Consider the following 26969-nt stretch of genomic DNA (forward strand, 5'->3'; position numbering starts at 1 on the left):
ATAAGGCTAACCACTCTTTAGTGCCACATGAAAGGCACTAAAGGGTGCTGGTTTATTATACGTAGGGGGCTTGTGATATTAAATATCTGCAGGACATCTATCCTATTTATTCTAACTACCTATCTATCTATTCTACCTATGCATAGCTGTATATAAGATTGCTTTATTGGTTTGTAAAGCTAGCTTTAAATGACATCATTTCCACAGTTATCTGTCAGTGAATGTAAGGGATTTCAACACTGGACAATCTCTGTAATCACGGCATGTACTATATCACCACAGCAAAGCACATTCAATAAGGTTAGCAGAAAATATATAGAAGCAAATATGTGATCAGATTCCTCCCGACACCCACATCTTCTGCAGATATTTGATTTGTGAAATACTTTCTGGTATCTATTTATTAGAAAAAAATTCCACTGGCATCAGGCTGGGTCAAACTGACCTAATCAATGAGCATGTAAGTAATGAAAGGATGGTTTCCATGGGAGCATCTGACAGAATAATAAAAAGTAGAATATGTCTTGCTTTCCCACTAGTCTGAAATGATACGTGTCATTAACATTTAGTGTTATGTAGGTTAGAAGTAAAATAATAAGTGAAAAAAAAATCAGCAATCCCTTACTTATTTTTTTTTACTTTGTTTTGAATACATTTTGTTGCATTTTACAATGAAAACTGGGAAATGTATAAATAAATATTCTATTCTATATGTCTTTTAGGCTATGTGCACACATTCAGGTTTTTTAGTGTTTTTTCACGGTAAAAACGCTATAATAACTCATTAAAAACGCATACATTATGCATTCTATCATTTAGAATGCATTCTGCATGTTTTGTGCACATAGATGCAATTTTTTCCGTGAAAAAAATGCATCGTGGTAAAAAAATCAGCACGTTAATTATTTTTGCGGATTTTCTGCGTTTTTCCCGCAATTCTATGCATTTGGGAAAAAACGCACAAAAAACGCGTCAAAATGCATAAAAAACGCATCAAAAAACGCACGCGGATTTCTGGCAGAAATGTCCGTTTTTTGTCAGGAAAATTTCTGCAAGAATTCCTGACCTGTGCACATACCCTTACAGTTCATCATCCTTACCTAGTTTTTCATTGCCACTGACTTGTGTCTGTTAGTGATGAGGGAGTATACTTGTTACCCGAGATTTTCCAAGCATGCTCGGGTGATCTCCGAGTATTTGGATGTGCTCGGAGGATTTAATTTTTGTTGCCGCAGCTGCTTGATTTGTGGCTGCTAGACAGCCTGAATACATGTAGGGGTTCAATAACAAACATGCAATCCCCACATGTATTCAGGCTGTCCAGCAGCCGCAAATCAAGCAGCTGCGGCGACAGAAACTAAATCTCCGAGCGCATCCAAATACTCAGATATCACCCGAGCATGCTCGGGAAGTCTCGAGTAACGAGTATACTCTCTTATCACTAGTGTTTGTCTGTAAGGTAATTGGCTGCAGCAGTAGCCTCCCCCCACAACTCTGTCTGTAGTAGGACACAAATATTGTTACCCATGGCACCTTAGCTAAGCTCCTCTTCCAACCATGTACCAGCTAAAAATGGAACACATAAATACATATACACTGCTTAAAAAAATAAAGGGAACACTAAAATTCCACATCCTAGCTATCTCTGAATGAAATATTCCAGCTGCAAATTTGTATTCATTGCATAGTGGAATGTGTTCAGAACAATAAAACATAACGATTATCAATGTAAATCTCAATGAATATTCCATGGAGGTCTGGATTTGGAATGATACTCAAAATCAAAGTGGAAAATCAAATCACAGGCTGATCCAACTTCTGTGGAAATGCCTCATGACAAGGAAAAGATGCTCAGTATTGTGTGTGGCCTCCACGTGCCTGTATGACCTCCCTACTGTACAACGGCTGGGCATGCTCCTGATGAGGTGGCGGATGGTCTCCCGAGGGATCTCCCCTCCAGACCTGGACTAAAGCATCCGCCAACTCCTGGACAGTCTGTGGTGCAACGTGACATTGGTGGATGGAGCGAGACATGATGTCCCAGATGTGCTCAATCCGATTCAGGTCTGGGGAAGGGGCGGGCCTGTCCATAGCTACAATGCCTTCATCTTGCAGGAACTACTGACACAATCCAGCCACATGAGGTCTGGCATTGTCCTGCATTAGGAGGAACCCAGGGCCAACCGCACCAGCATATGGTCTCACATGGGGTCTGAGGATCTCATCTCGGTACCTAATGGCAGTCAGGCTACTTCTGGCGAGCACATGGAGGGCTGTGCGGCGCTCCAAAGAAATGCCACCCCACACCATACTGACCTACTGCCAAACCGATCATGCTGAAGGATGTTGCAGGCAGCAGATCGCTCTCCATGGCACCTCCAGACTCTGTCACATCTGTCACATGTGCTCAGTGTGAACCTGCTTTTATCTGTGAAGAGCACATGGCACCAGTGGCGAATTTGCCAATCCTGGTGTTCTGTGGCAAATGACAAGCATCCTGCCCGGTGTTGGGCTGTGAGCACAACCCCAATCTGTGGACGTCAGGCACTCAGACCATCCTCATGGAGTCGATTTCTAACCATTTGTGCAGACACATGCACATTTGTGGTCTGCTGTAGGTCATGTTGCAGGACTCTGGCAGTGCTCCTCCTGTTCCTTCTTGCACGAAGGCGGAAGTAGCAGTCCAGCTGCTGGGTTGTTGCCCTCCTACGGCCCCTTTGACGTCTCCTGGTGTACTGGCCTGTCTCATGGTAGTGCCTCCAGCCTCTGGACACTACGCTGACAGACACAGCAAACCTTCTTGCCACAGCTCGCATTGATGTGCCATCCTGGATGAGCTGCACTACCTGAGCCACTTGTGTGGGTTGTAGGGTCTGTCTCATGCTACCACGAGTGTGAAAGCACAACCAACATTCAAAAGTGACCAAAACATTAGCCAGGAAGTATTGGTACTGAGATGTGGTCTGTGGTCCCCACCTGCAGAACCGCTCCTTTATTGAGGGTGTCTTGATAACTGCAAATGATTTCAATCTGTTGTCTATTCCATTTGCATAACAGCATGTGAAATTGATTGTCAAACAGTGTTGCTTCCTAAGTGGACAGTTTGATTTCACAGAAGCTTGATTTACTTGGAGTTATATTCTGTTGTTTAAGTGTTCCCTTTAATTTTTTGAGCTGCGTATATACGGTACATATACAGTGGGTACGGAAAGTATTCAGACCCCTTTACATTTTTCACTCTTTGTTTCATTACAGCCATTTGGTAAATTCAAAAAAGTTCACTTTTTTTTCTCATTAATGTACACTCTGCACCCCATCTTGACTGAAATAAACCACAGAAATGTAGACATTTTTGCATATTTATTAAAAAAGAAAAACTGAAATATCACATGGTTATAAGTATTCAAACCCCTTGCTGAGATTCTCATGTTTAAGTCACATGCTGTCCATTTCCTTGTGATTTTCCTTGAGATGGTTCTACTCCTTCATTGGAGTCCAGATGTGTTTAATTAAACTGAAAGGACTTGATTTGGAAAGGCACACATCTGTTTATATAAGACCTCACAGCTCACAATGCATGTCAGACCAAATGAGAATTATGAGGTCAAAGGAACTGGCCAAGGAGCTCAGAGACAGAATTGTGTAAGGCACAGATCTGGCCAAGGTTACAACAGAATTTCTGCAGTACTCAAGGTTCCTAAGATCACAGTGGCCTCCATAATCCTTAAATGGAAGAAGTTTGGAACCACCATAAGTCTTCCTAGACCTGGCCGTCCAGCCAAACTGAGAAGTCGTGGGAGAAGAGCCTTAGTGGGAGAGGTAAAGAAGAACCCCAAGATCACTGTGGTTGAGTTCCAGATATGCATTAGGGAGATGGGAGAAAGTTCCACAAAGTCAACTATCACTGCAGCCCTCCACCAGTTGGGCCTTTATGGCATAGAGTTTGCTAAAAACATATGAAGGACTCCCAGGCTATGGTCTGATGAAATGAAGACAGACCTTTTTGGTGATAATTCTAAGCGGTATGTGTGGAGAAAAGGGGGCACTGCTTATCACCACCCAATACAATTCCAACAATGAAGCATGGTGGTGGCAGCTCATACTATCGGGGTGTTTTTCAGCTGCATGGACTAGAAGACTGGTTGTCATTGAAGGAAACATGAATGCGGTGAAATACAGAGATATCCTGCATGAAAACTTGGCTGAAGGTTCACCTTCCAACAAGACAATGACCCTAAACTCACAGCTAAAATAACAAAGGAGTGGCTTCAGGACAACTCTGTGACCATTCTTGACTGGTCCAGCCACAGCCCTGACCTAAACCCAGTTGAGCATCTCTGGAGAGACCTGAAAATAGATGTCCACCAATGTTCACCATCCATCCTGATGGAACTGGAGAGGATCTGCAAGGAAGAATGGCAGAGGATCCCCAAATCCAGGTGTGAAAAACTTGTTGCATCATTCCCAAGAAGACTCATGGCTGTACTAGCTCAAAAGGGTGCATCTACTCAATACTGAGCAAAGGGTCTGAATACTTATTACCATGTGATATTTCAGTTTTTCTTTTTTAATACAGTTCCCAAATTTTTTTTTTCAGTCAAGAGTGTACGTTAATGAGAAAAAATAATGCACTATTCTGAATTTACCAACTAGCTGCAATGAAACAAAGAGTGAAAAATTTAGAGGGGTCTGAATACTATCCGTACCCACTGTATATACTTGAGCAAGATTCTATTTCTTTAAAGGGAAGAGTGAAGCGTTCCATTAAACAAAATGTTCATGTTCCGCATAGTATGAGATACTTACTCACGGACTCGCACGGTGTGAGAATGCTCCGCACATGATGGAGTGATGGAAATGGAAAGACCACGTCTCCCATCAGATGCAGGAAGAGACACCAGGGTCACCGTGTGGGGGGATCGAGAGACTGGAGAGTCAATTACTGGAGTCAAGGAGACCTGATAGTAGCAAGGTCCACTGTCAAGAGGAATAATTAAGTTACGTGTCTGACATTATGCATGAAATTACATCAATCAGTAGATTATTAAATTATCTATGAAAAAAGAACTAACCAGACCATTGGGTTTATAACATACAATACAAAAACGATAGCTGCGATCTGACTGGTCGTGTGCCTATGGCACATATGTATTGGTTTCCATAAGTTTTCCCAATCACCTGTTGCATGAATGTACAATAAATGTGTTTAATATATGCAATTCGTCCCTTCCTAATAAAACAGGTGCGCTGTGTGCTGTAATGTGAATAATGTTTTGTATTAATGTTGTGATGACTCGTGTATTTTGATAACGATGACTCAAATGTGTTTTAATGATATTATGATGTTGTATTGCATAAAACATAGGGACAGTATAGGGAGGAGGATATAAGTTAAGCATTAGTTACAGATAGGATTGGGAAGTGGAAAGGAGGGCACACTAGCTCTGGAAGTTAAATAGGTTTAGTACAGAAACAGTTAACACTTCTTTGTTTAGATAGTTGGGAAGCAATATAGATTGCATAAGAGTGATCGGGCAGTGGTTCAGGGGTGGAGGGCTGAAGATCACGTGAGCTATGAAATGGAGAGAGAGCAGCATGAGAACGGCTGCAACAAATTTCGGTGCTCCTTCCCGTATTGTCCGAGGTCAGCGGCCTGAATTGGGTATGGAGAAGCCTGGCTTACTTTCGTCTCCAAAGGGGAAAACAGACAAGGACTCATAAAAGGAAATTGGGAAGCTGCGGAGTTGGGCTGAACATCCCCAGGGCAAGAAGTATACAGACGGAGGGGCTACCTGTAAACCGTGGCTGTATTTGTACTTTACACTCATGACTTCAGGTCTTGCACTTTTTTCTTTTGATGGCTGCCACCCTTTATGTATTTTGTGCGCAATAAGTGTCTTACCACTTATGGTATTTATATTGCTATTGCACAATGAGACACATTTTAGCAGAATGCATTTGCACTTTATGACCTGTTTGTCATGCCAACTTGGCCTAGGGATTTTTGCAACTTGCTAGCCTGTTTTACAACCGTGGCCTCATCTTTCAGTCTACCATTGTCTGCTCCCTGTATAAATTTGTGATATGTATGATCATAATTTGTTGTGTAATAATAAACTTTAATATTTTTTAGTATTTTTTGGTTCATTTTGTGCTTTCTCTACGGTATGATTTTCATGATAAATCTAATGTAGATGCCATATGCAAATCAAGCTGAAAGTGCATGGGGGCGTGTCTGGTGTCTACAGTTGGAAGAAGCAGTGTCAGTGCAGTGACACACCCCCAGTGCTCTTCCAGGATGATTTGCATATGACTTCTACTACTACCACTATCACCTTATATAAAAATGTACGGACCTGTAAGAAACAATAACCATCTAGATTATTAGCATAGACTGTGCAGTCTATGCAATGAGTCTCTCCTAGGATAAAATAAGATGGATAGTTAACCGGGCAGTATATGAATGACTGTCGAACTGGGATCAATATATTGGATGTGAATGTTTTCTTACCAGTACAACTTGGATCGCTCCACCAAGGCATATGTCTCACCATCTCCAATAAAAGAGGAGCAGCGAGAACATACAAAGCATTCTGGGTGATACTTGTGCTCTCCTGCTACCTATCAAAACAGAATACATCAGTGTCAAATCTTCAATAAGAAACATCAGTCTAAAATTTCTCCTGGATACAGGCAGTGGTTTATTACAGTGGTAGGGAATATATTACAGTGGTAGGGAATAATCCCCGACCATCGCTCTTCTGCCATAAAAATCTTCTTTATTTTGCACACTTACTGCGGTGAGATAACCCACAGCACAGACAGCAGCCTACAATCGTTTCAAACAATTATTTGCCGTTTGTGCTGTTATTTATCCCACTGGTGTTTCCCCATGAAATAAAGAGGATTTATGCATTAAAGGGAATCTGTCAACAGATTTTTGTTACCTCATCTGAGAGCAGCATGATGTAGGGAAAGAGACCCTGAATCCAACAATGTATCACTTAGATTTCTGGGTGCAGCCGTTCTGACACAATCAGAGCTTTTAGATTTAGAATGAAGCAGAGCTGAGAATGCTAGCCCCGCCCACACCAGGCTCTTTGTGTACAAAGTGCATAGACAGTGAGCTGCCTATCACAGGAGGGGGCGTTACTGGACTTGTGTAGTCCAGCAATGATAATCTCTTAGTGATAAATCCTTCACAGTTAGTAAACAATAGCACGCACTTTGACTAGTGACACATCGCTGAATTCTGTGTTTAAGTCTCTATCTCCTGCTGTCTTCAGGCTACATAGCAAAAACCTGCTGACAGATTCCTTTAAAAGCAGAAGGGTGAGTGACTTGGATTATTTTCTACTGCTGGACTTGAGTATTGCGTTTCCTTTGCAGCCCTGAGCACCAATGCTGTGTATCCACCATTGCCGTAGAAAAGCTTTACACAGCCGTGTCCAGGGACAACCATGTCTACAAATATCTGAAGGGATGTCACAGTGTAGGGGGATCATCCTTATTCTCATTTGCACATAGAAACACGAGAAGCAATGGAATGAAACTGAAAGGGAGAAGATACAGATTAGATAACGGTGATGGTGATCAATGAGTGGACCAGGCTGCCACGAGAGGTGGTGAGTTCTCCTTCAATGGAAGTCTTCATACAGAGGCTGGACAGACATCTGTCTGAGATGGTTTAGTGAATCCTGCCTTGAGCAGGGGTTGGACATGATGACCCAGGAGGTCCCTTCCAACTCTACCATTCTAGGATTCTATGGAGTAGTGTTAACCCCTTGACTTTTTGCAGACAACAGTTTTGATCAGGATTTTTTTTTTTTCTTACCATGACTAACCCTTTGGTAATATGCTCAGAACAGCCCTGGCACATCCCGCCAAAACGTGCCCAATAGTGCTTTTTACAAAACAGTCTTCCATCTTTTTCATAATAGCGGTGGGATAAGGATACGCCGCAGTCACTGCACCTGAAAAAAATGAAACAAGAACCTTGTCAGAATTTAGAGACACTGAAAAACTAGCGAAATGTAGCAAATGCTAAATGTACATTCATTTCTATTAGTTAAAGGGGTTTTCCACTTTCAGAAAAGTGGTCCCCAAACGATTCGAATCCAACCTTGAGTAAGATCTTTAAGGATATGTTCCCATGTACAGAAAAGTGACATTTTTACTACTGCATTTTATTCTGCAGGTCCGTTTTTGCTCTATTTTTTGTTGAGTTTTCCCCTTACTTAGGTTTTTTTTTTTTTAAATGCAGAATTGATGCAGCATTCTGGATGTAATGCAATTGTAAAGTCAAGTATACACCGAGCCATACAGACAGCTTGATGTTCTTACACTAGGTGGCGCCAAATGCATTAAATTGCCGCACAAAGGGCCGAGCTGGCAGCGCCTTTTAGAGCAGATGGCGAAATAATTAACATCACAGTCAAAATAACAGAAATGATGGATTTTAAAATTGCATATGTCTGACGGAATATATTTGCTTTGTAGAAATGATCGGCACTGATCAGAAGGTTACAGATGTCCTTTTCTTTACACAACACAATTATGCATCATATGGTTGTGTGTGAGATTCAAAGAGTTTAAGGGATAGTCCCATATCACACATTTATGGCATATCACCAAATATATCCATAAATGCATTAGGGATCCTCCTCTATTGGGAGGGCCAGGGTCACAGGACTTCCCTGACATTCTGGCGACTGCTTTTCCTATTCAATTCAATGGGACTCTGGTTCTGTGCACATTTAATCTAGCAGTGATTAGAAAATGCAACTTGTAACTAAATCCTAAAAAACAATATAAGCTGGCACGCCCAGCTGGCAAGAAGACATAAAAGTAATATCACATTTTTGATTGAAAATTTCATAAGCTTCCATTTAAAAAATAAAATGTATCATCTATTAGTAAAAGTAGCTGCGATTGTTTAGTAATTGTTATCATCATCTTATAAAAGGCAATTTTTATATTGACAACTAATTTGTTGCTTTTCTTGCAGTCACTTTTCCAGAAATGGAACAAAACAGAAAAGTGCCAAGTACAGCAACAAACCTTTGCATAAAGCATAACGGGGCGATAGATTCACACTGTGGGTTTTCTGTGCTGCGCAGACATAACATTTCATAAAATCATCCACTAAATTGTTACTGTAAATAGGCAGCTGATTTTCCATCATGAGCGGCGTGACAGAAACGCCGCTTGTTTTCCGACATTTGTGGACGTCCCCTCTATTACCAGCCAGCCATACGGCTATAATGCCATAGAACTACGTAGTTTGGAGTTGGCAGCCTGGGAGTGAAAAGCTAGAAAAACGACATTTTCTCATGAAGATCATGGCCGACTCTAAAAAATAGCTGTCCTGTTCAAGACTGTATATTTTAATCTGGGGGCCACATAGCACAGATCCAAACTGAAGGCTTCCCTCATGGGCCCCAGACTGGAGTAAATCAACCCATTGGGTTCATGGGTTCCCAATGGTGGCGACAGGACCTCTTCCAACCACTTAAGTGAGATGTTCACCACGGCATGTAAGGGTTTATACTGGTGCTCCACTGGCATTAGTTATCAGCAGGCGCCTGCTGTGTAGAACAGCTGACACCAACCAGGTTTGTAGAAGGTTCAGTATATGAGCTTCCTCCATACAAAGCCCCCAACTTCTGCCATACATATGGTGGATCTTGGGAGACTGGCGAGGGCAGACTGGATTCCCCCAGCTCACAGGCCCCACAGCAGACACTAGGCTTGGCCCCATTGGCGGTACCCCACTCACCCTGTTCTGAGTCCTACGTAACCAGCTGTTATGTTTTGATGTTAGGTTTTATGGCGCATATTGAAATGAGTAGCTGCCATGTAATTCCTACATAGGGCAGCAGGGTGGCTCAGTGGTTAGAACTGCAGCATTGCAGCGCTGGGGTCCTAGGTTCTAATCCAACCAAGGACAACATCTGCAAGGGGGTTGTATGTTCCTCCTGTGTTTCCGTGGGTTTCCTCCGGGTTCTCCGGTTTCATCCCACTCTCCAAAGACATACTGATAGGGAATCTAGATTGTGAGCCCCATTGGGGACAGCAATAATAATGTCTGTAAAGTTGTGTGGAATTAATGGCGATATATAAGTGAGTAAATAAATAGGCCAGAAGAAGATCTGCATCATCACTGTGGTTAATAAATGGACCTATATGTATACTTGATATGGTAGTCACGAGTCAAACCCTTCAACAAGTAAAGTTACATCTAAGTCTATGTGATATCTTGTATTCAAAGACTTTCTGCACTGCAATGTTATAATGTTCAGAGCATATTCCCCTATTGGGAGAGAACTTCGGGATGACGATATGGGATTATTATATATATGATATATGTGATACCCAGTGAACACAGCAACCAGCTATTTTACAGATGTCATTTAACCATTCTTTTCTTCACCATGATAACTTCGCTGAGCTTGGATGTTTCCTATGGAAAACCACAGATAACACGTAGAAGTGTCACCGACTCACCGCACATTATAAGAATGACAGAATTAATTATGTCGCATTGACAAACCCAGCTCTGATAAGGAAAAAATGTGCTGTAGTAAATAAAAGGAAAGTGCAGAACCGGTCTGGATTATGCCACCTTGGAATATAAACTCTAGCCCTTGAGGGCCACTTAAAGGCTCAACACAAAATGACAGATCATTATGCAGGAGCCCAGGTGTCCCATGGATGGTCAGACCCAGGATTTTTTTTCACTCTGCTTTTACGCAAAAGAAAAAGGGAGATCAGTTTACCATAAAGTAAATACAACCGAGCCTTCAACTCTTTCCTTGATCTTACAGGCCCCCTGACTGAAAATCTATATAACTTTTCCTTGAATGTTCCTAGTGTAAGTGCTACATTACAGCAGACATAACAAGGACAGTAAAGCAGTTCGAGATGCATCTTCTGAGACCTTAGTATTATTCTCATGTCATTGGTAAAGGCCCTACAAGCAAATGCGAATGAAACTGTGACAAATATATGTCATGTGGAAAATTTGTGTACTGATTAAGTGAATATCACATGTGTAATAAGCTGCAAACCTATATCTTCAGGCAATAGCTGATTAAAGTTCCCCCACACTAATGAGAGCACGGTGTCGGTATTTTATTTTTTTTTACCAGCCTTCGGGCTTGTTCTGGAGTCATGGCGCCTTGATAGATGAGCAATCTTGTGGAAGTCTAAATAGGTCCACCAGAGTCTTCTCCACTGTGATCTTTAAAGTATCAAGCCATTGGGTTGCAGATCTTCCTCTTCGCCTTGTTCCTTCGATTCTGTCCTCCTCCAGTGATTGCTCTCTTCAAATAATGAGTCCAAAGTAGACAAGTGATAGCTTGGTGGTCCTTGCTTCGAGAGACATGTCTGGCCTGATATGTCACAAAATTGATTTGTTTGTTCTTATTACCATCCATGGTATTGATAATATCCTTCTCCAGCACCACATTTCAAAGGAGTCTATTCTTCAAGTCTTGTTTCTTTATTGTCCAAGTTGCATATGTTAACACAGAAAAGACCAAACCATGTACGAGCGGTGTCTTCATCACCATGAAATATATCATGATTTGAAGACCATGTCCAGTGATTTCATTGTTGATTTGCCCCTAGATATTCTTCTATTGACTTCTGCTGCCGTCGCTGCAACTTGAGTGATCATCGATTCGAGTAGGTAGAAGTCCTCTACAACTTCCAGTTCGTCGCCGTCTCAAATGTGTTGCGGTCCTACCTGGTTGAAGTAATATCTTTGTCTTCTTTGTGTTGAGTAGCGGTCCGATATTTGGGCTTTCTATTTTCACACTCCGTAATAAATCCTTCATTCCATCTACACTATCAATGTTTTATCGATGTTGGTGTAAAAGGCATAAAAAAGTCTCGTCTGATTTATAAAAGTGTTTAAAGTAAAATTTTTGCTCCTCTTGACACCAGATTGAAGCAGCTCCACCAATTCGGGCAAGGCTGGGAGGAGCCGGTGTGGGATACGGCGTGGCTATGCCACACCCATTAAATTAACGATAAGTGCCGGCGTTTCGAACAGCAGAACTGATACTCCATTTTCTGACTTGAGTAAGATTTCTGGCGAGGCGCACACCACTGATAAGATGCATCATGCATTAATGAATCTGTTGCATCACTATTTGCTTAACCAACATAGATGCCATGTCTCTACTGACCAAGACATCTAAGGGGTTAAACGGACAAATCTTTTTGGCAGGAGCCCAGCAATGTGTACCAGCCATTCCCCTGTAGCTAATTTCACAGGTACAGTGGAAGAATGACATGTATATTCTTCAAGAGTAAGAAGTATATTTTGCTCATGATGGATGAATACGTCATAGACCGTTAAAGGGTTAAAAAGTTTTCAAGGACCAAAATACCAATTGCCAATACTTAGGATAAGCGGTCAATATATGAGAATAGGCCACCCACGCAAAGATGCTGGAAAACATCATTATTGATCTTTTAATAGCCAGTGTTGGACTATCCCGCCAGACTACCTATCCAATCCAATGTGCCTAAGATGGGTCCCAGTGGTCTAGCACAAATAGAAGCTGAACAGGATCCTATAATGTGCCATTAGCGTCAATTTTCATTGGTTTTAGTTAGTACAATTTATTATTTTAGTCTAAAGAAGCACTCCAGTTTTTTTTTATTCCCTAAACCTGTGTAAATGTTAGTGTAGTGTCAGTGTATTAATACATGCAAGTTGCCTCATCATAGAGGACTAGAACTCTAGTGCCACCTATTGGAAGTAGCAATCTTAAAAGTCAATATCGTCCCTCTAAAGAGCCTTGCCACATGACTTAGGATAAAAGTCTAACGAATATTAACTTTTAGGCTTCCTACTTCCAGTAGGTGGCACTAGAGTTCTAGTCATCTTCTTCTCAGAAGAGACAATTTGCATATTTTCCAGAGGAGCATTGCAAGGCTTAAAAGTCTCCTCACCTTGGCATGTCAGGCTTGACATGTCACTCTCCGCAAGGAGAACAGTTACCCCTTGAATGAATATAATGATTGAATGCTTGCTCTCCTGTATCCAGCGCCGTTACGCTCCTCTATGGAGTGACGTGATGGTGATTCCGGCTCTCTCTATGCTCCGTGTGTGAGCCTGATGTGTCTTTTACAATAGAGCGCAGTGTGGCCTGGGATGTCTAAATTACCTTCACGTGAATCAGAAGAGGAGCGTAATGGTGCTGGTTACAGAAATCAGCAATCAGTGACTATATTAGCTGACATTACATTACACTAACGTTTAGGGTGTAAGAAGCTTTAACAGGTGGACTTCTTTAAATTTAACCAGGAAAAGGGAAAGGACGTAGCTCACTATGATCTACTATATAATTGTCTAAGGGTCACTTCTATCTGTCTGTCTGTCCTTCTGTCACGGATATTCATTGGTCGCGGCCTCTGTCTGTCATGGAAATCCAAGTCGCTGATTGGTCGTGGCAAAACAGCCACGACCAATCAGCGACGGGCAGAGTCCGGAAGAAAATGGCCGCTCCTTCCTCTCCGCAGTCAGTGCCTGGCGCCCGCATACTCCCCTCCGGTCAGCGCTCACACAGGGTTAATGGCAACGTTGACCGCGGTGTAACGCACTCGGTTAACGCTGCTATTAACCCTGTGTGACCAACTTTTTACTATTCATCTATTCATGCTGCCTATGCAGCATGAATAGTAAAAAGATCTAATGTTAAAAATAATAATAATAAAAAAAAATAGTTATATACTCACCCTCCGGTGGCCCACCCCCGGATCGAAGCGGTTTCCGACGCTCCTCGCGACGCCCTGGTGACCGCTCCATGCATTGCGGTCTCGCGAGATGATGACGTGCGAGCACCGCAACCGCAATGCACTCTTCAGACCGGAGCGCATGAGGAGCATCGGTAACCGCTTCGATCCGGGGGGCCAACGGAAGGTGAGTATATAACTATTTTTTATTTTAATTCTTTTTTAACAGGGATATGGTGCCCACGTTGCTATAGACTGTGTGGGCTGTGCAATATACTACATGGACTGTGCAATATACTACGTGGGCTGTGCAATTTACAACGTGTCCAGATATAAATCACTGCACTCGTACTATGGAAAATGCTTGTTGCAGGTGAAAAAGTTTATTGAAACCAGTGTTGCAGTAAAATACAGAGGTGAAGCGATAGGCATATTCTAGAATACCCGATGCGTTAGAATCGGGCCACCATCTAGTAATAGTATAATTAGGGTGTAATTGAAAATAGACATGCACTATTTCCTATGCTGGTGCCAAAATAATACCAGTTGGCACCCCATTAGCTTCCCCATGTTGCTCAGTATGGCAATGTAATACAACAAGTTATTCTGTACTGAAGAATAGTCTTCTAGACTAGATCTCTGTTAGCCCAGTATGGGATGGAGTATGCGCAGCTTAGGTCTGTTAGATTCTACATGAATGGAAGGCATATGGAAGCATGGTAGATCCCTATAGGGGCCAATGGGTGATGGAGGTTGTATAGTCTTGTGATACAGCACTAAGGGCCCGATTCATCATTATGCCAGTCTTGAGGAAGGGACGTGTTGTAGTCAGATACTCCTGATTCATAAAGAGGTGCACGTTTCTTCATGAATCTGGAGCGTCCGACAAGTGTCCTGCACCTCCATGCCCCACACCAGAAGTCTCACTCTAGTCAGGTACTGGAGTAAGATTTCTGGAGTAGGGAATGCCAAAGCTTCTCAATGATTAGATTTGCTGCGTCCCGCCGCGACCCCATCCGGCTCCAGCTCTGCCCATTTCGTCAGAGCTTGGAGAAACTGGTGTAAAAGCTTTGAAAAGTCGCAAAATTTAGTTCAGAGTTGGGACAAAATTTTGTGACTTTTCAAAGCTTTTACGCCGGAACTCTGACATGAAAGCTTTGACGAATCGGGCCTATACCTGGTGATAAAAGGAATCACAAGTTTACAGCAATTATGAAAAGAGGTGCGCAAAATGTGTACGACCCGGACAATCAGAAGGGTGGAAAAGCTGGATGACAAGATGACAAGAGCCGGGGGTTTTCCACCCAGCTTTCCAATATACAGATTCAATGAAAAAAAAATCTGCAACAACTCAAGAACAAATATTTTCATGGAATATTTTATTTCTGGGAAACTGTAGAAAAATAGAGTTTTGAAAACAAAATATTTATTTCTTTATTGAAAAAGTCAAATGTAAAAAACCCAATAACATTGTGCAGACAATAACACAGCTTTGTACAATCTGGAAAATGTCAGTAATTGCTTCATGTAATGTCCTGTCTGTGTCGCTGCGGTATACACCATTCTTACAACACAGAACAAGGAAGTGCTTCACTTGGTATTCTGAAGTGTACTGTGCCTTTAAGAGAGAACCTTGTCATTCTATTGTCATGGTCCCTGCAGAGCGACTGTGTTGGCCAACAATAATCAACCCTGGGAATCTGCATTAGGGCAGCCTGCAGCACTGCTGTGTATGTGGGCTGCATCCTAACCGCAGCCTGTGTGTGCGAGTGCTGATAACTACCACCAAGGAAACCTAAGAAATGGAGGGGTATGACAGTGTATATCTGCACCGCCTGATAATTACTGTTATTTTAGGGTCACCGACCATGTAGAATATTGCTCTACCGGGCAAGATGTGATCATGTAGTACAGAGGGTACAGATCCCTAAGATCTATGGGGTCCACATGGACTTAAACTAATATATTTGTAAATCCAACTGAAACAACGATAAAAAAAAAGGCAAGAAATAGACTTGGAATGGTCGCACGGCATATGCAGGGTTAATCTCGCCTGCACAGAGAGATAATTATGGGGAAATAATTGTGTTATTCATTTATGGAAGTGAAGAGTCACGATGCATCGGAAGTGTCGCGTTGGTAAATACCGGCAGCTGCCGATGCCCCTTGTGCCGCCACCAGATGACACCATGACATCATCCTTCTGATTATTATTAATGGGGAAGGAAACCCAATTGCTCCATTTAAATCCCCCCCGGACAAGAGCAACCAATGAGAACCCGCACTGCAAAGCGGAAGCTTCTCTTAACCCCTTAGGAGCCCCGGTGAAATAGGGGAGATCGTGCATTAAGGCCTAAAAATACAACCTGAAAATAGCGACATTGAGTCAGTGCAGCAGGGAAATCGCTCCCCCCAACCACTAATCCCACTCACAAGCGTCCTGTCAGCGCCTCTTTGTTCCATCCGACAGCTGTCATCACGCTTGAGTAACAGCTTAATATACTTAGTTGTATAAATTATTCATTTCCATTTTGAAGGTTTTAGAATTTCTGTGAGATCACACAGTCACACAGGGGCACAGATCCACCATCTCTCCACTCCGAATTCTGCATCAGCCAGAACTGAGAGATGCTCTGTTAGAACCTTTTATAAGGAGGAGGTTAGATAATGAATCTTTCTTTTTTACTCAAAAACAGCATTACACTTATCCAGAGTCATACAGTAGCTTCGGTCCATTCACTTTAATGGGCCTGAGCTGCAATACCATGTACAACCAATGAGCAAGAGCGGCGCTGTTTCTGATAAATAAAATCAGACACATTGATCAGTATATTATAAAAAAAAACCAATGGTGAATAGTAAAGACTGCAGTTTTATTCCAACAGGGCTTAAGCCCTTAACGACCAGGGGTATTTCAGTTTTGGAATTTCCGTTTTTTTGCTCCCCTTCTTCCCAGAGTAGTAACTTTTTTATTTTTTTTTTGTCAATACGGCCATGTGAGGGCTTGTTTTTCGTGGGACAAGTTGTACTTTTGAACGACACCATTGGTTTTAAAATATCGTGTACTGCGAAATGGGAAAAAAAATTCCAAGTACGGTGAAATTGCAAAAAAAAAGTGTGATTTCACAGCAGTTTTTTTTTTTTTACCATGTTCACAAAATGCTGAAACTGACCTGCCATTATGATTCTCCAGGACATTACGAGTTCGTAGATACCAAACATGTAGAGGTTCTTTTTTATTTACACACGAGTTCAAAATTGTTGGTACCCCTCGTTTAATGATAGTAAAACCCACAATGATCACAGAAATAGCTTGAATCTGACAAAAGTAATAATAAATAAAAAAAATCTATGAAAATGAACAAATGAGAATCAGACATTGCTTTTCAGCCATGCTTCCACAGAATTAAAAAAAAAATAAAACTCATGAAATAGGCCTGGACAGAAATGATGGTACCCCTTAACTTAATAATTTGTAGCACAACCTTTTGAGGCAATCACTGCAATCAAACAATTCCTGTAACTGTCAATGAGTTACCTCTCGACAGGTATTTTGGCCCACTCCTCAAGAGCAAACTGTTCCAGTTGTCTCATGTTTGAAGGTTGCCTTTTCCAGACGGCATGTTTCAGCTATTTCCAAAGATGCACAATAGGATTTAGGTCAGGGCTCATAGAAGGCTGTGACGCCCCAGGGTCCTGGTCATCACAGTGGCATTGCTTTCCCCACGGGGAGAGTGATGTGAGGCTTGGAAGTGATGAAGGATATCTTTCACCAGGTAATCACAACACGTTCATACTCCAGGCCAGAAGGGGGAGCTCTAAAGCTGGTTTAGGGTGAACTCCCCTATAAATACATTCTGGTCTGGAGGGAAAGAGAGATTTGAGTCAGACTGTCAGAGGACAGGAAAGAGGGCAGACGACATAAAGTATCAGAAGGTCTGAAGGGGCCATGTAGTCTGAGGTAGTACAGCTCCTGGAGAAAAGAGAACTTAGAAAGAACGAACAACTAGTGGAAAGTGTGCAGGAGAGAAAAGGCACAGGAGAGTGATAGCAGCGGAGCAGAGCAGTGAATTAGCTACCTCCCTGGCTGGCGCAGATTCCGGTAGCCAGAAGACCGCGGCCGTGCTGAACTCTAAGTGGTATAGCTAAAACCTGCAGGACAGCTGAACTTCAAGTTACCTCTCCGCCTTTACACCCAGGAGACACAGTGATACTTATGGGGCCCGGGTCGTGATAGAGACCCTATAAAAAGGCCTGCTTCACCTGTCATATGGGTTGTGTCCTAACCTTTATGGGGGACAGAGAGAAACTATGAGGACCTTATCAGAAGCCATAGGTAGTAAGGGACTACAACATCACTGCGCTTTGAGGAAGGCTTTCATCTCCACCTGGTGAAGGGGACTCTGGATTCGCTTCCAAGCCGCCAGACCCTGCCTGTCCTGTGATCTGGTGCCCTGGACTGTGGTTGCCTGAAGCTTCAGTAAACCAGGTAAAGAGACTGCAAGCCTGTGTCCTCATTATTCACTGCACTTCTTACCATCTTCACTTACTCATCGGGAGCCCTGGGGACGTACTTCACCTGAGGGAAGTTATACCATCTAGCTGCCATACCATCACCCCAGAGGATCCCTTTAAGCAGCATCGGTCCCTAATGACCGAAGACCACAGGTGGCGTCACGAACATAAACTGTAATAAATATCCCTTTAACATGGGCACCCAGGGCCACGGACTGGGTTACCGCCCTGACATGTCCCCTTATGTACTGGACCCAGTGCCGAGTGCCCCATGGCCCTGGCGGGTGTCCAAGGCAACTTCAGAATACTCCAATGCTTTCCTCTCAGCCATTCTTGGGTGTTTTTAGCTGTGTGTTTTGGGTCATTATCCTGTTGCAAGACCCATGACCTGCGACCGAGACCAAGCTTTCTGACACTTGGCAGCACATTTCTCTCTAGAATCCTTTGATAGTCTTGAGATTTCATTGTACCCTGCACAGATTCTAGACACCCTGTGCCAGATGCAGCAAAGCAGCTCCAGAACATAACAGAGCCTCCTCCATGTTTCACAGTAGGAATAGTGTTCTTTTCTTAATATGTTTAATTTTTCCATCTGTGTGTAAGGGGGTTACCTTCTCTGCTTACCTTCTCTGCCCCGTGCCTGGAACCACTTAGCTGTGCAGCAGGTTTCCCTGGGGACAGACTTAGAAGCCGGGACAGGAAGGAAGCCGGGCTGAGAGAGAAAAGAGGCGCGCTTTCCAGGGCTAGAGCAGCGTGTACAGAAAGGAGAGCACAGTGTGCAGCAGAGAGAGCAGCGTGTACAGCAAAGAGAGCAGCGGATACAGCGGACAGAACAGCACGCAGCTGCGCTCTGGGGAGGAGAGAGAGCTCCCGGTCGGAGGACTGAGACAGGAAGATTGTCCAGAAAGACTGCATCTTGTGAGTACGTGAGAGCGGACTCTGCTGTGACTGGAGAGGTGTGCCCTGACGCTCGTGCAAAGACATTGACCCGTGCAAAGACAGTGACCCGTGCAGAGACAGTGGCCCCTAGCAACCACGGCATTAGTGCAGAGCCCCTGATTCCTGTTGGGAGACCCAATAATTGACTGAGCATCATTCTCCTGAGATAGGCTGCACTGTTGAGACAGAAGACTCAGAGCACAGGGGACCCCGTTTGCCTAGCATCCCCTCTACTCACCACAGTAACCCCTCAAACCCCAGGTTGCGGGTTCCCAGAGACTACACAGCTCACGGATAACAGAGGGACGACAAGTGCCGCTGTTTCCCGGCGCCTACGTTGGAGAAGACAACCCTACAAGCAAGTCCTCATCAGACTGAAAAGTGTTTTTCCCAAGAACTTCCGTTTACTTCTGTTATACTGCTTCCCATATTTTGCACCGTTATTTCTGCATTTTATATTCTACTGTTTTCTCCCTGCGAGGAGAATATCGCCCCTGTTAATAAACCTCCCTCAACAGTTGGTCTGATTGTTCCGTGGTGATATAGTATACCCTGCCAGGGGTGAACCTAGCCTCTCTGCTGCCTGAGACGAACTGCAAAATGGCACCCCCCCGTACACCACGTACACACACAGCTCTGCTCCGCTCCGTACACATACACGGGTCAGCTTCATACCCTTTGTACACACAGGGCTCTGTTTTGTACACCCCATACACACGCGGCTCAGCTCTGCACACCACGTACACACGCGGCTCAGCTCCGCACATCACGTACACACGCGGCTCAGCTCCGCACACCTCGTACTCACGCGGCTCAGCTCTGCACACCTCGCACACACACGGCTCAGCTCCGTACACCTCGTACACACGCGACTCAGCTCCACACACCTCGTACACATGTGGCTCAGCTCCGCACACCTAGTACACACGTGGCTCAGCTCTGCACACCTTGTACACACGTGGCTCTGCTCCATACACCTCGTACACACGTGGCTCTGCTCCATACACCTTATACCCACACACGGCTCAGCTCCGGACATCTCGTACACACACGGCTCTGCTCCGTAAACCTCATACACACATGGCTCCGCTCTGTACACCTCATACACACGCGGCTCCGCTCATTATACCTCATACACACGCAGCTGCGCTCTGTACACCTCATACACACACGGCTCCGCTCCGTACACCTCATACACACACAGCTCAGCTCCGCACACCTTGTACACACACGGCTCCTCTCCATACACCTCATACACACATGGCTTCGCTCTGTACACACATGGCTCTGCTGCATCCACACTGTAAACCCCTCCTGACCCCACACATAAGCTTACCCTCTTCCAGCACCATGACAACCAGCACAGCAGAGTCCTGCATACATTGAAGCCACTGATCATGTGACCACTGACTCCTCCCGTCCGGTGATGTCATAACAGGTCCTGTGCACACAGAACAGTCTTCTATGAGCAGCCCCAGCAGATGGAGGAGAGGAGTGACTTCAGGTTGAGGACCTGTGATGATGTCACGATCACGTGACCGGTCACATGAGCTGGTAAAGGCTGAATGAGAGGATTCGGCGATTCGGGACGTTTGGGAGCCTTGAATACAATAGTAACTGAACCTGTGTCTACGACGCAAATTCAGTTACTACCTGGCAGAATCTGCCGCCCCCTCTCTTCATTGAAGGCAGCGCCGCCTGAGGCAAAGTACTCAACTTGCCACATGGTAGCGGCACCCCTGTACCCTGCACTCTATTACATGGGAACATAGAGCTGATGTGCCTTGCCAAAAAGTTCCATTTTTGTCTCATCTGTCCATAGTACATTCTCCCAGAAGCTTTAGGGCTTGTCAACATGTAGTTTGGCAAATTCCAGTCTGGCTTTTTATGATTTTTTTTCAACAATGGTCGTCTCCCATGAAGTACAATTTGGCTCATAAAACGACAGATGGTGCGATCTAACACAGATGTTCCTTGAGCTTGAAGTTCACCTTTAATCTGTTTAGAAGTTTTTCTGGTCTTTTTTGTTACCATTTATATTATCCGTCTCTTTAATTTGTTATCAATTTTCCTCCTGTGCCACTCCCAGGGAGGTTGGCTACAGACCCATGGATCTTAAATTTCTGCATAATATGTGTAACTGTAGTCACAGGAACATCAAGCTGCCTGGAGATGGTCTTATAACTTTTATCTTTAACATGTTTGTCTATAATTTTCTTTCTAATGTCATGGGGACAACTCTTTCCTTCGTTTCCTCTGGTCCATGTTGAGTGTGATACGCACCATGTCACCAAACAGCACAGTGAGTACCTGTAGCCCTATATACAGGCACACTCACCGATTCCAAGATTGTAGACACCTGTGATGCTAGTTAGTGGACACACCTTGATTTAACATGTCCCTTTTGTCACATTATTTTCAGGGTACCATCATTTCTGTCCAAACCTATTATATGAGTTTTTTTTTTTTTTTTTAATTCTGTGGAAGCATAGTTGAAAAGCAATGTCTGACTTCCATTTGTTCATTTTCATAGATTTTTTATTTATTATTACTTTTGTCAGATTCAAGTTATTTCTGTGACCATTGTGGGTTTTTCTGTCATTAAAAGAGGGGTACCAACAATTTTGACCACGTGTGTATTTCATTTTTTTATTGTTATATTTTGAATGGGGCAAAAGGGGGGTGAATTGAACTTTTATTTTTTTTTTTTTTTTAATATTTTTAAAAACATTTTTTTTTACTTTTGGCATGCTTCAATAGTCTCCATGGTACACTAGAAGCTGCCATAACCCGATCGCCTCTGCTACACACAGGCAATGATCAGATCGCATGTGTGTAGCCGAAATGCTCATTTGCTATGAGCGCCGTCCATAGGGCGGCGCTCATAACAATCTGGTAATGATAACCATAGAGGTCTGCTGCAGACCTCTGGTTGTCATGCCGACTCATCGTCATACAATAAAAAGGAATAATGAAACAGAAGTACTAAATCTGATGTTGCAGAAATGGCTCGTATCTTTATAGAGGGAAGAGCTCCGTTAAGGAAACTGGAACACTCTCACAGAGAACTGTGTCTTCCAGAAATGAACAATGACAGAAACACAATCTCTGATTTGTGTTACATCAAGTTTACACCCACATACCTCCCCTTGGTCAGCTCATATGGGGGCTGGTCGCAGGATATCTTCTCCCCTGGAGGTACAGGCTGTAGATATTGTCATCATGCTTCCTATTGCTATTTTACCTTTCTACAGAGATGAAACATGGCATGAATAGCATCTGTAAGACCCCAGGTAACCGGTTGTTACAGTGATATTGCCCTGCCTTAGGGGAGGGTGATATCATGCTTGGAGGCAAGGAGGATTCTCTTTACCAGGTAAGCACCTGCATGCAACACATTCCAAATCCAGAACAGAAGGGGGAGCTCTGAACCTGGATTCAGGGGAGCGTCCCCCAGCTATATGTGTTCTGGTCTGGAGGAGGAGTTAGACAGTTGTTGAGAGACATTGAAGAGAGAAGGAAGTCTGAGAGAGCAGACAGTGGAGCCGGCAGCCAGGATTGAGCTGCAGCTCCAGGGAAGGAAGTAAACCTCAAGGGTTGGAATGCAGAGGAGCTTGAGAGGAAAGGAGCACAGTGGAAGAGAAGGGGCTCAGGGGGGAACGGCAGCTGGTCACCCTCAGAGTCAGAGCGCAGAAACCGGGTACCGGGAGCCCGAGGTCATGTTGTTCTCCAGGAGGCACGGCAGAACCGGAGGGCATAGGACTGTATGTTAATTGCCCACACCAAGTCTGAGGTGAAGCAGTAACCTGAGAGCCCAGGTCATGATAGAGACCCTATAAAACAGCTCGCACTGCCTATCGTACAGACATCTGTCTCAGGACAGGAGAGAGGGGACCTTGCCAGCAAGCTACAAGCAGCAGGGACCTCACCAACTAGCGCAAATAGGAAAGGCTTACGGACCTCACCTGGGAGATGGACCCTTTATTGCCTCCAAGCCGGCCGGACCACAGCTACCCCTGCACTTGGTACTCTGGACTGAAGCTGACTGCTACCATCAGTAAACCAGACTGCAAACCTGTGTCCTCTGTCATTTACCGGCAACGCATCATCCCTACCATACATCTTGGGAGCCCTGGGGACCCCGCTTCACCTGTGGGTATGGTCACCTTCTTGCTGCATAACATCACGGCAGAGGACTCCTTTAAGCAGCATCGGTCCCTACTGACCAAAAACCACAGGTGGCGTCACGAACATAGACATAACAAATCCCTTTAAATACATTTCCCTTTAATTGGGCACCCAGGGCCACGGACCGGGTCGCAGCCACCGTGACATCCCCTTTAAGACCTCACCCGGCACCGAATACCCCACGGCCCAGGCGGGCGACTCACATCATCCATAAGTCTAAATTAATTTGGAGGGGTTAAAATGGCCTTACGGAGATGTGAGCGAATGTGTTATGTTAACAAATATATCTCCCATAAATATCGAATCAATGCAAACCCAATATTCCTCACTGACCACTGGCTCCACAATCCAGGGTCAGAGTGCGTCAAGGCAAAAGGGGTAATACAAACAGATAGTCAAAAGGCAGCTTCAAGGTTCGGCAACAAAGATCAGAATATCAGAGTTCAGAGTACAGTGCAAACACACCACTGAGCAAAAAGCTACAACTGGCAATAGTCCCAGCATAGTCGACCAGCTAAATAGCCAAGCAATCACCCTGAAAAGGCGACACCTGGAGGATTTCCAGCAAGCCTGACCTAATTGGGCTGCAAAGAAATTGCATACACAAAATTGACAGCCCAGCACGCCTCTGCATACTATAGGAAGGGTGAGATATCACTCACAATGCTGACAGACTGGCATGCCTATGCAATCCATAGGACGGCTGAGCTGCCAGTCACTGCATCCAAAAGCCACAGTGAGCGGTGGGATCGAGACGCACACACTGTATTAGTTTATTCACATATTTCTGGGATGAATAATGGAAGAACAACACAATGCAAAGCTAGAGTATGTTTCAGAATTTTTTTTTTGAATGAATGCAAGTATTTACTAATGCAATTTACAAACAGAAAAGCAAAAGTTGCCCAGAAGCAGGTGATAATCTGAGCACTGTAGTAACTGCTGCACCCACTTCCTCTCATGGCTAAATATATTACTTGCAATAGGACATGTAGGAGGAGAGAAGCCACGGAAACAGTGTCTATAAATTCATAAGTATGCTTTCAAAATGATTATGCCATTAAAATATAATTGACGATTGACCCCGAAACTAAAACCACCACTTAGATCTCTTCTGTTTTTATGGCTGTGGCATCTTGTAATATGGTAAATACATTCGGAAAGATGATGAGCATTCAATGCCATTAAAATTAATCAGGATCAAAGTGTGATAATAATCCATGAAACAGAGAGCAATTCTGGGTATGACAGCACTTCATTTAGGGGCCCCAAAGCAGGGGTGGAGGAAAGAATAAAAAGCAGGGTCAAATTGTTTGCCAGTGAACAGTGTTCCCACTTCTCTGCAGGTGTTTATCACTCCTCAGTCTGTTCAGATGGTGGGAAGATTTACTGGTTTCTAATATTTTGCAGAACACAACAGAACAACATCTCTGAGATTGTTTTTGTCACTATATTAAAAAATAATAAGTGTTTTGAAAATTCATCAATTTTTGCCAGTTAGAAAATAAATTATGTTTTACCACGACTCCCAACCAAAGGGCTTTACGACTCAGTAGGATAGGGTATAATACACTAGGTCCAAGTGAGAGCACTAAGCAGCAAAGAACAAAAACAGCAAAAAACTAAAGGGGACTTTCTGCTGGCACTGATCTCTGGCACCACAATTCAATGTACAGTGACTACACCTACATACTGTTTATATAGTAAGATCTCTGCCAGGAAAGAGACCAGTCCATTCTTGACATCTGAGGGTCTGAAAATGTGGACCCCTTGCTAGTGTTTAATGATAGGACACCGTCCATACTCTGGTTGATGATTATATCTGGTGGGCTTTACACTCAATCTTGTGCTGAACAATAAAAGATGAAGCAAATAGATTGAAAATGAAAATGGAAGTCAAAATAAACCAGGGGATGATGAAAACAGCCTTAAAAGTTTTCAAATACAAGGCGCTTTGGGGCATTAGAGAACCTATGTCAAGTATACAGAAACATTCCACAACTAGAGGTTGATCCGGAACTTCAGAAAAAAATGGAAAAAGTATATTCCTTTATTAAACCATTCATCAACATAGAGCGTACACACGATCAGTAGTTTGGCAAAGTCCTCAGAGGAAAGAATCCCAAAGAGAGTTAAGATCTGTGTTGGGGCGTTTGGAAGTAACACTTCTTACAACTGGTTACGGTACTTCGAAACCTGTCTACCCAGTCCGCAACTCTTCTTGGGATTTTTTCCTCTGATGGGTTTGCTAAAGTACTGATCATGTGTACCATCTTTTTTGAAACATGTTTTTAATGAAGGAATTAAAGTTTTGCTTTTTATCCGAAGTGCGGGATCAACCTCGATTCGTGGACTGTCTCTCCTTTGGAACTGAGATCCTGTGCACTCATCGATAGGTTAGCTGATCACACTTCATTTTCAGTATACAGAAACATTGCAGTAGTATACAAAGAAAGAGATGTCTCCTAATAATTGATAAAAGGATCCTAATGCCCTGAAACACGTTGTCTTTTGAGATCTTTTAATGATAGATGGGAACATTGCTTGTTTTCATCGTCCTCTGCTGAATATTGACTTCCACTTTGGTCCATTTATTGCTGTCCAGCCCAATCTTGCAGGCAAAACCCACCTTACATCCCCACTGTTTTCTTCTTGGCTGGGTGTTGAAACTTGTGGTACACCAGCTGCAATTATCGCTCCATATGCAGATACAACATGTCGCATATAATATCTATCAATACGTAGTATATGTTATGCAGTAATTTGCATATAAGTAGTCAGGACCTGATCTTTTCTATATTACAACCCATCCTGTAAATTAAAGGGGTTTTCTGGCTGGAACCATTTTATTTTTTTACTATGGTACTAAAAACTATCAGGCAAGTACCGTAGTTGCTAACTACCTGCCTGCTGTGCATAGTGCCATCTCAGAGCGGTCGCTGACTGCTCCTGCTGGAGATTCTGCTGCTCATGTCAACGGAGCAACTTTTCCGGGCTGCAATGTCGACAGACTGCTGGCGTCATGCTGACTGACAGCTAACTTCCTGGAGTAGACATCAGGGAACTGATTGTCAGTCACCATGACATTGGCAGTCATGTCCCATCAACAGAGCAGAGCGGAAGAAAGGAAGCTGTTCCACATACGGATTATCAGAGGAAGCAGCGGAATTATCGGCAGGAGCGGTATGTCACTGCTAAAATAAAAATGGTCCCAGATAACTCCCCTTAAAGGGACACTGTCACCTGAATTTGGAGGGAACAATCTTCAGCCATAGGGGCGGGGTTTTCGGGTGTTTGATTCAGCCTTTCCTTCCCTGCTGGCTGCATGCTGGCGGCAATATTGGATTGAAGTTCATTCTCTGTCCTCCGTAGTACACGCCTGCGCAAGGCAATCTTGCCTTGTGCAGGCATGTACTACGGAAGACAGAGAATGAACTTCAATCCAATCCAATATTGCAGCCAGCATGCAGCCAGTGGGTAAGGAAAGGGTGAATCAAACACCCGAAAACCCCGCCTCCATGGCTGAAGATTGTTCCCTCCAAATTCAGGTGACAGTGTCCCTTTAATGAAGAAGGCAG

General features: G+C 43.7%; 1 protein-coding gene across 2 annotated transcripts in view; it reads right to left on the bottom strand.

The window, feature by feature from the left end:
- The window catches only part of LIMK1 (LIM domain kinase 1), a 133941-nt gene that overhangs the window by 50777 nt on the left and 56195 nt on the right, over window positions 1-26969 (bottom strand). For both annotated transcript variants that reach the window (XM_069761413.1, XM_069761414.1), the window contains 3 exons: window positions 7835-7973; window positions 6512-6621; window positions 4807-4977 (listed from right to left, as the gene is read on the bottom strand). In XM_069761413.1, the coding sequence (XP_069617514.1) occupies window positions 4807-4977; window positions 6512-6621; window positions 7835-7973 (420 nt within the window). The remainder of the gene's footprint in view (window positions 1-4806; window positions 4978-6511; window positions 6622-7834; window positions 7974-26969) is intronic.

The sequence above is a fragment of the Ranitomeya imitator genome, chromosome 3 (genome assembly GCF_032444005.1).
Source record: "Ranitomeya imitator isolate aRanImi1 chromosome 3, aRanImi1.pri, whole genome shotgun sequence".
Taxonomy (NCBI): Eukaryota; Metazoa; Chordata; class Amphibia; order Anura; family Dendrobatidae; genus Ranitomeya; species Ranitomeya imitator.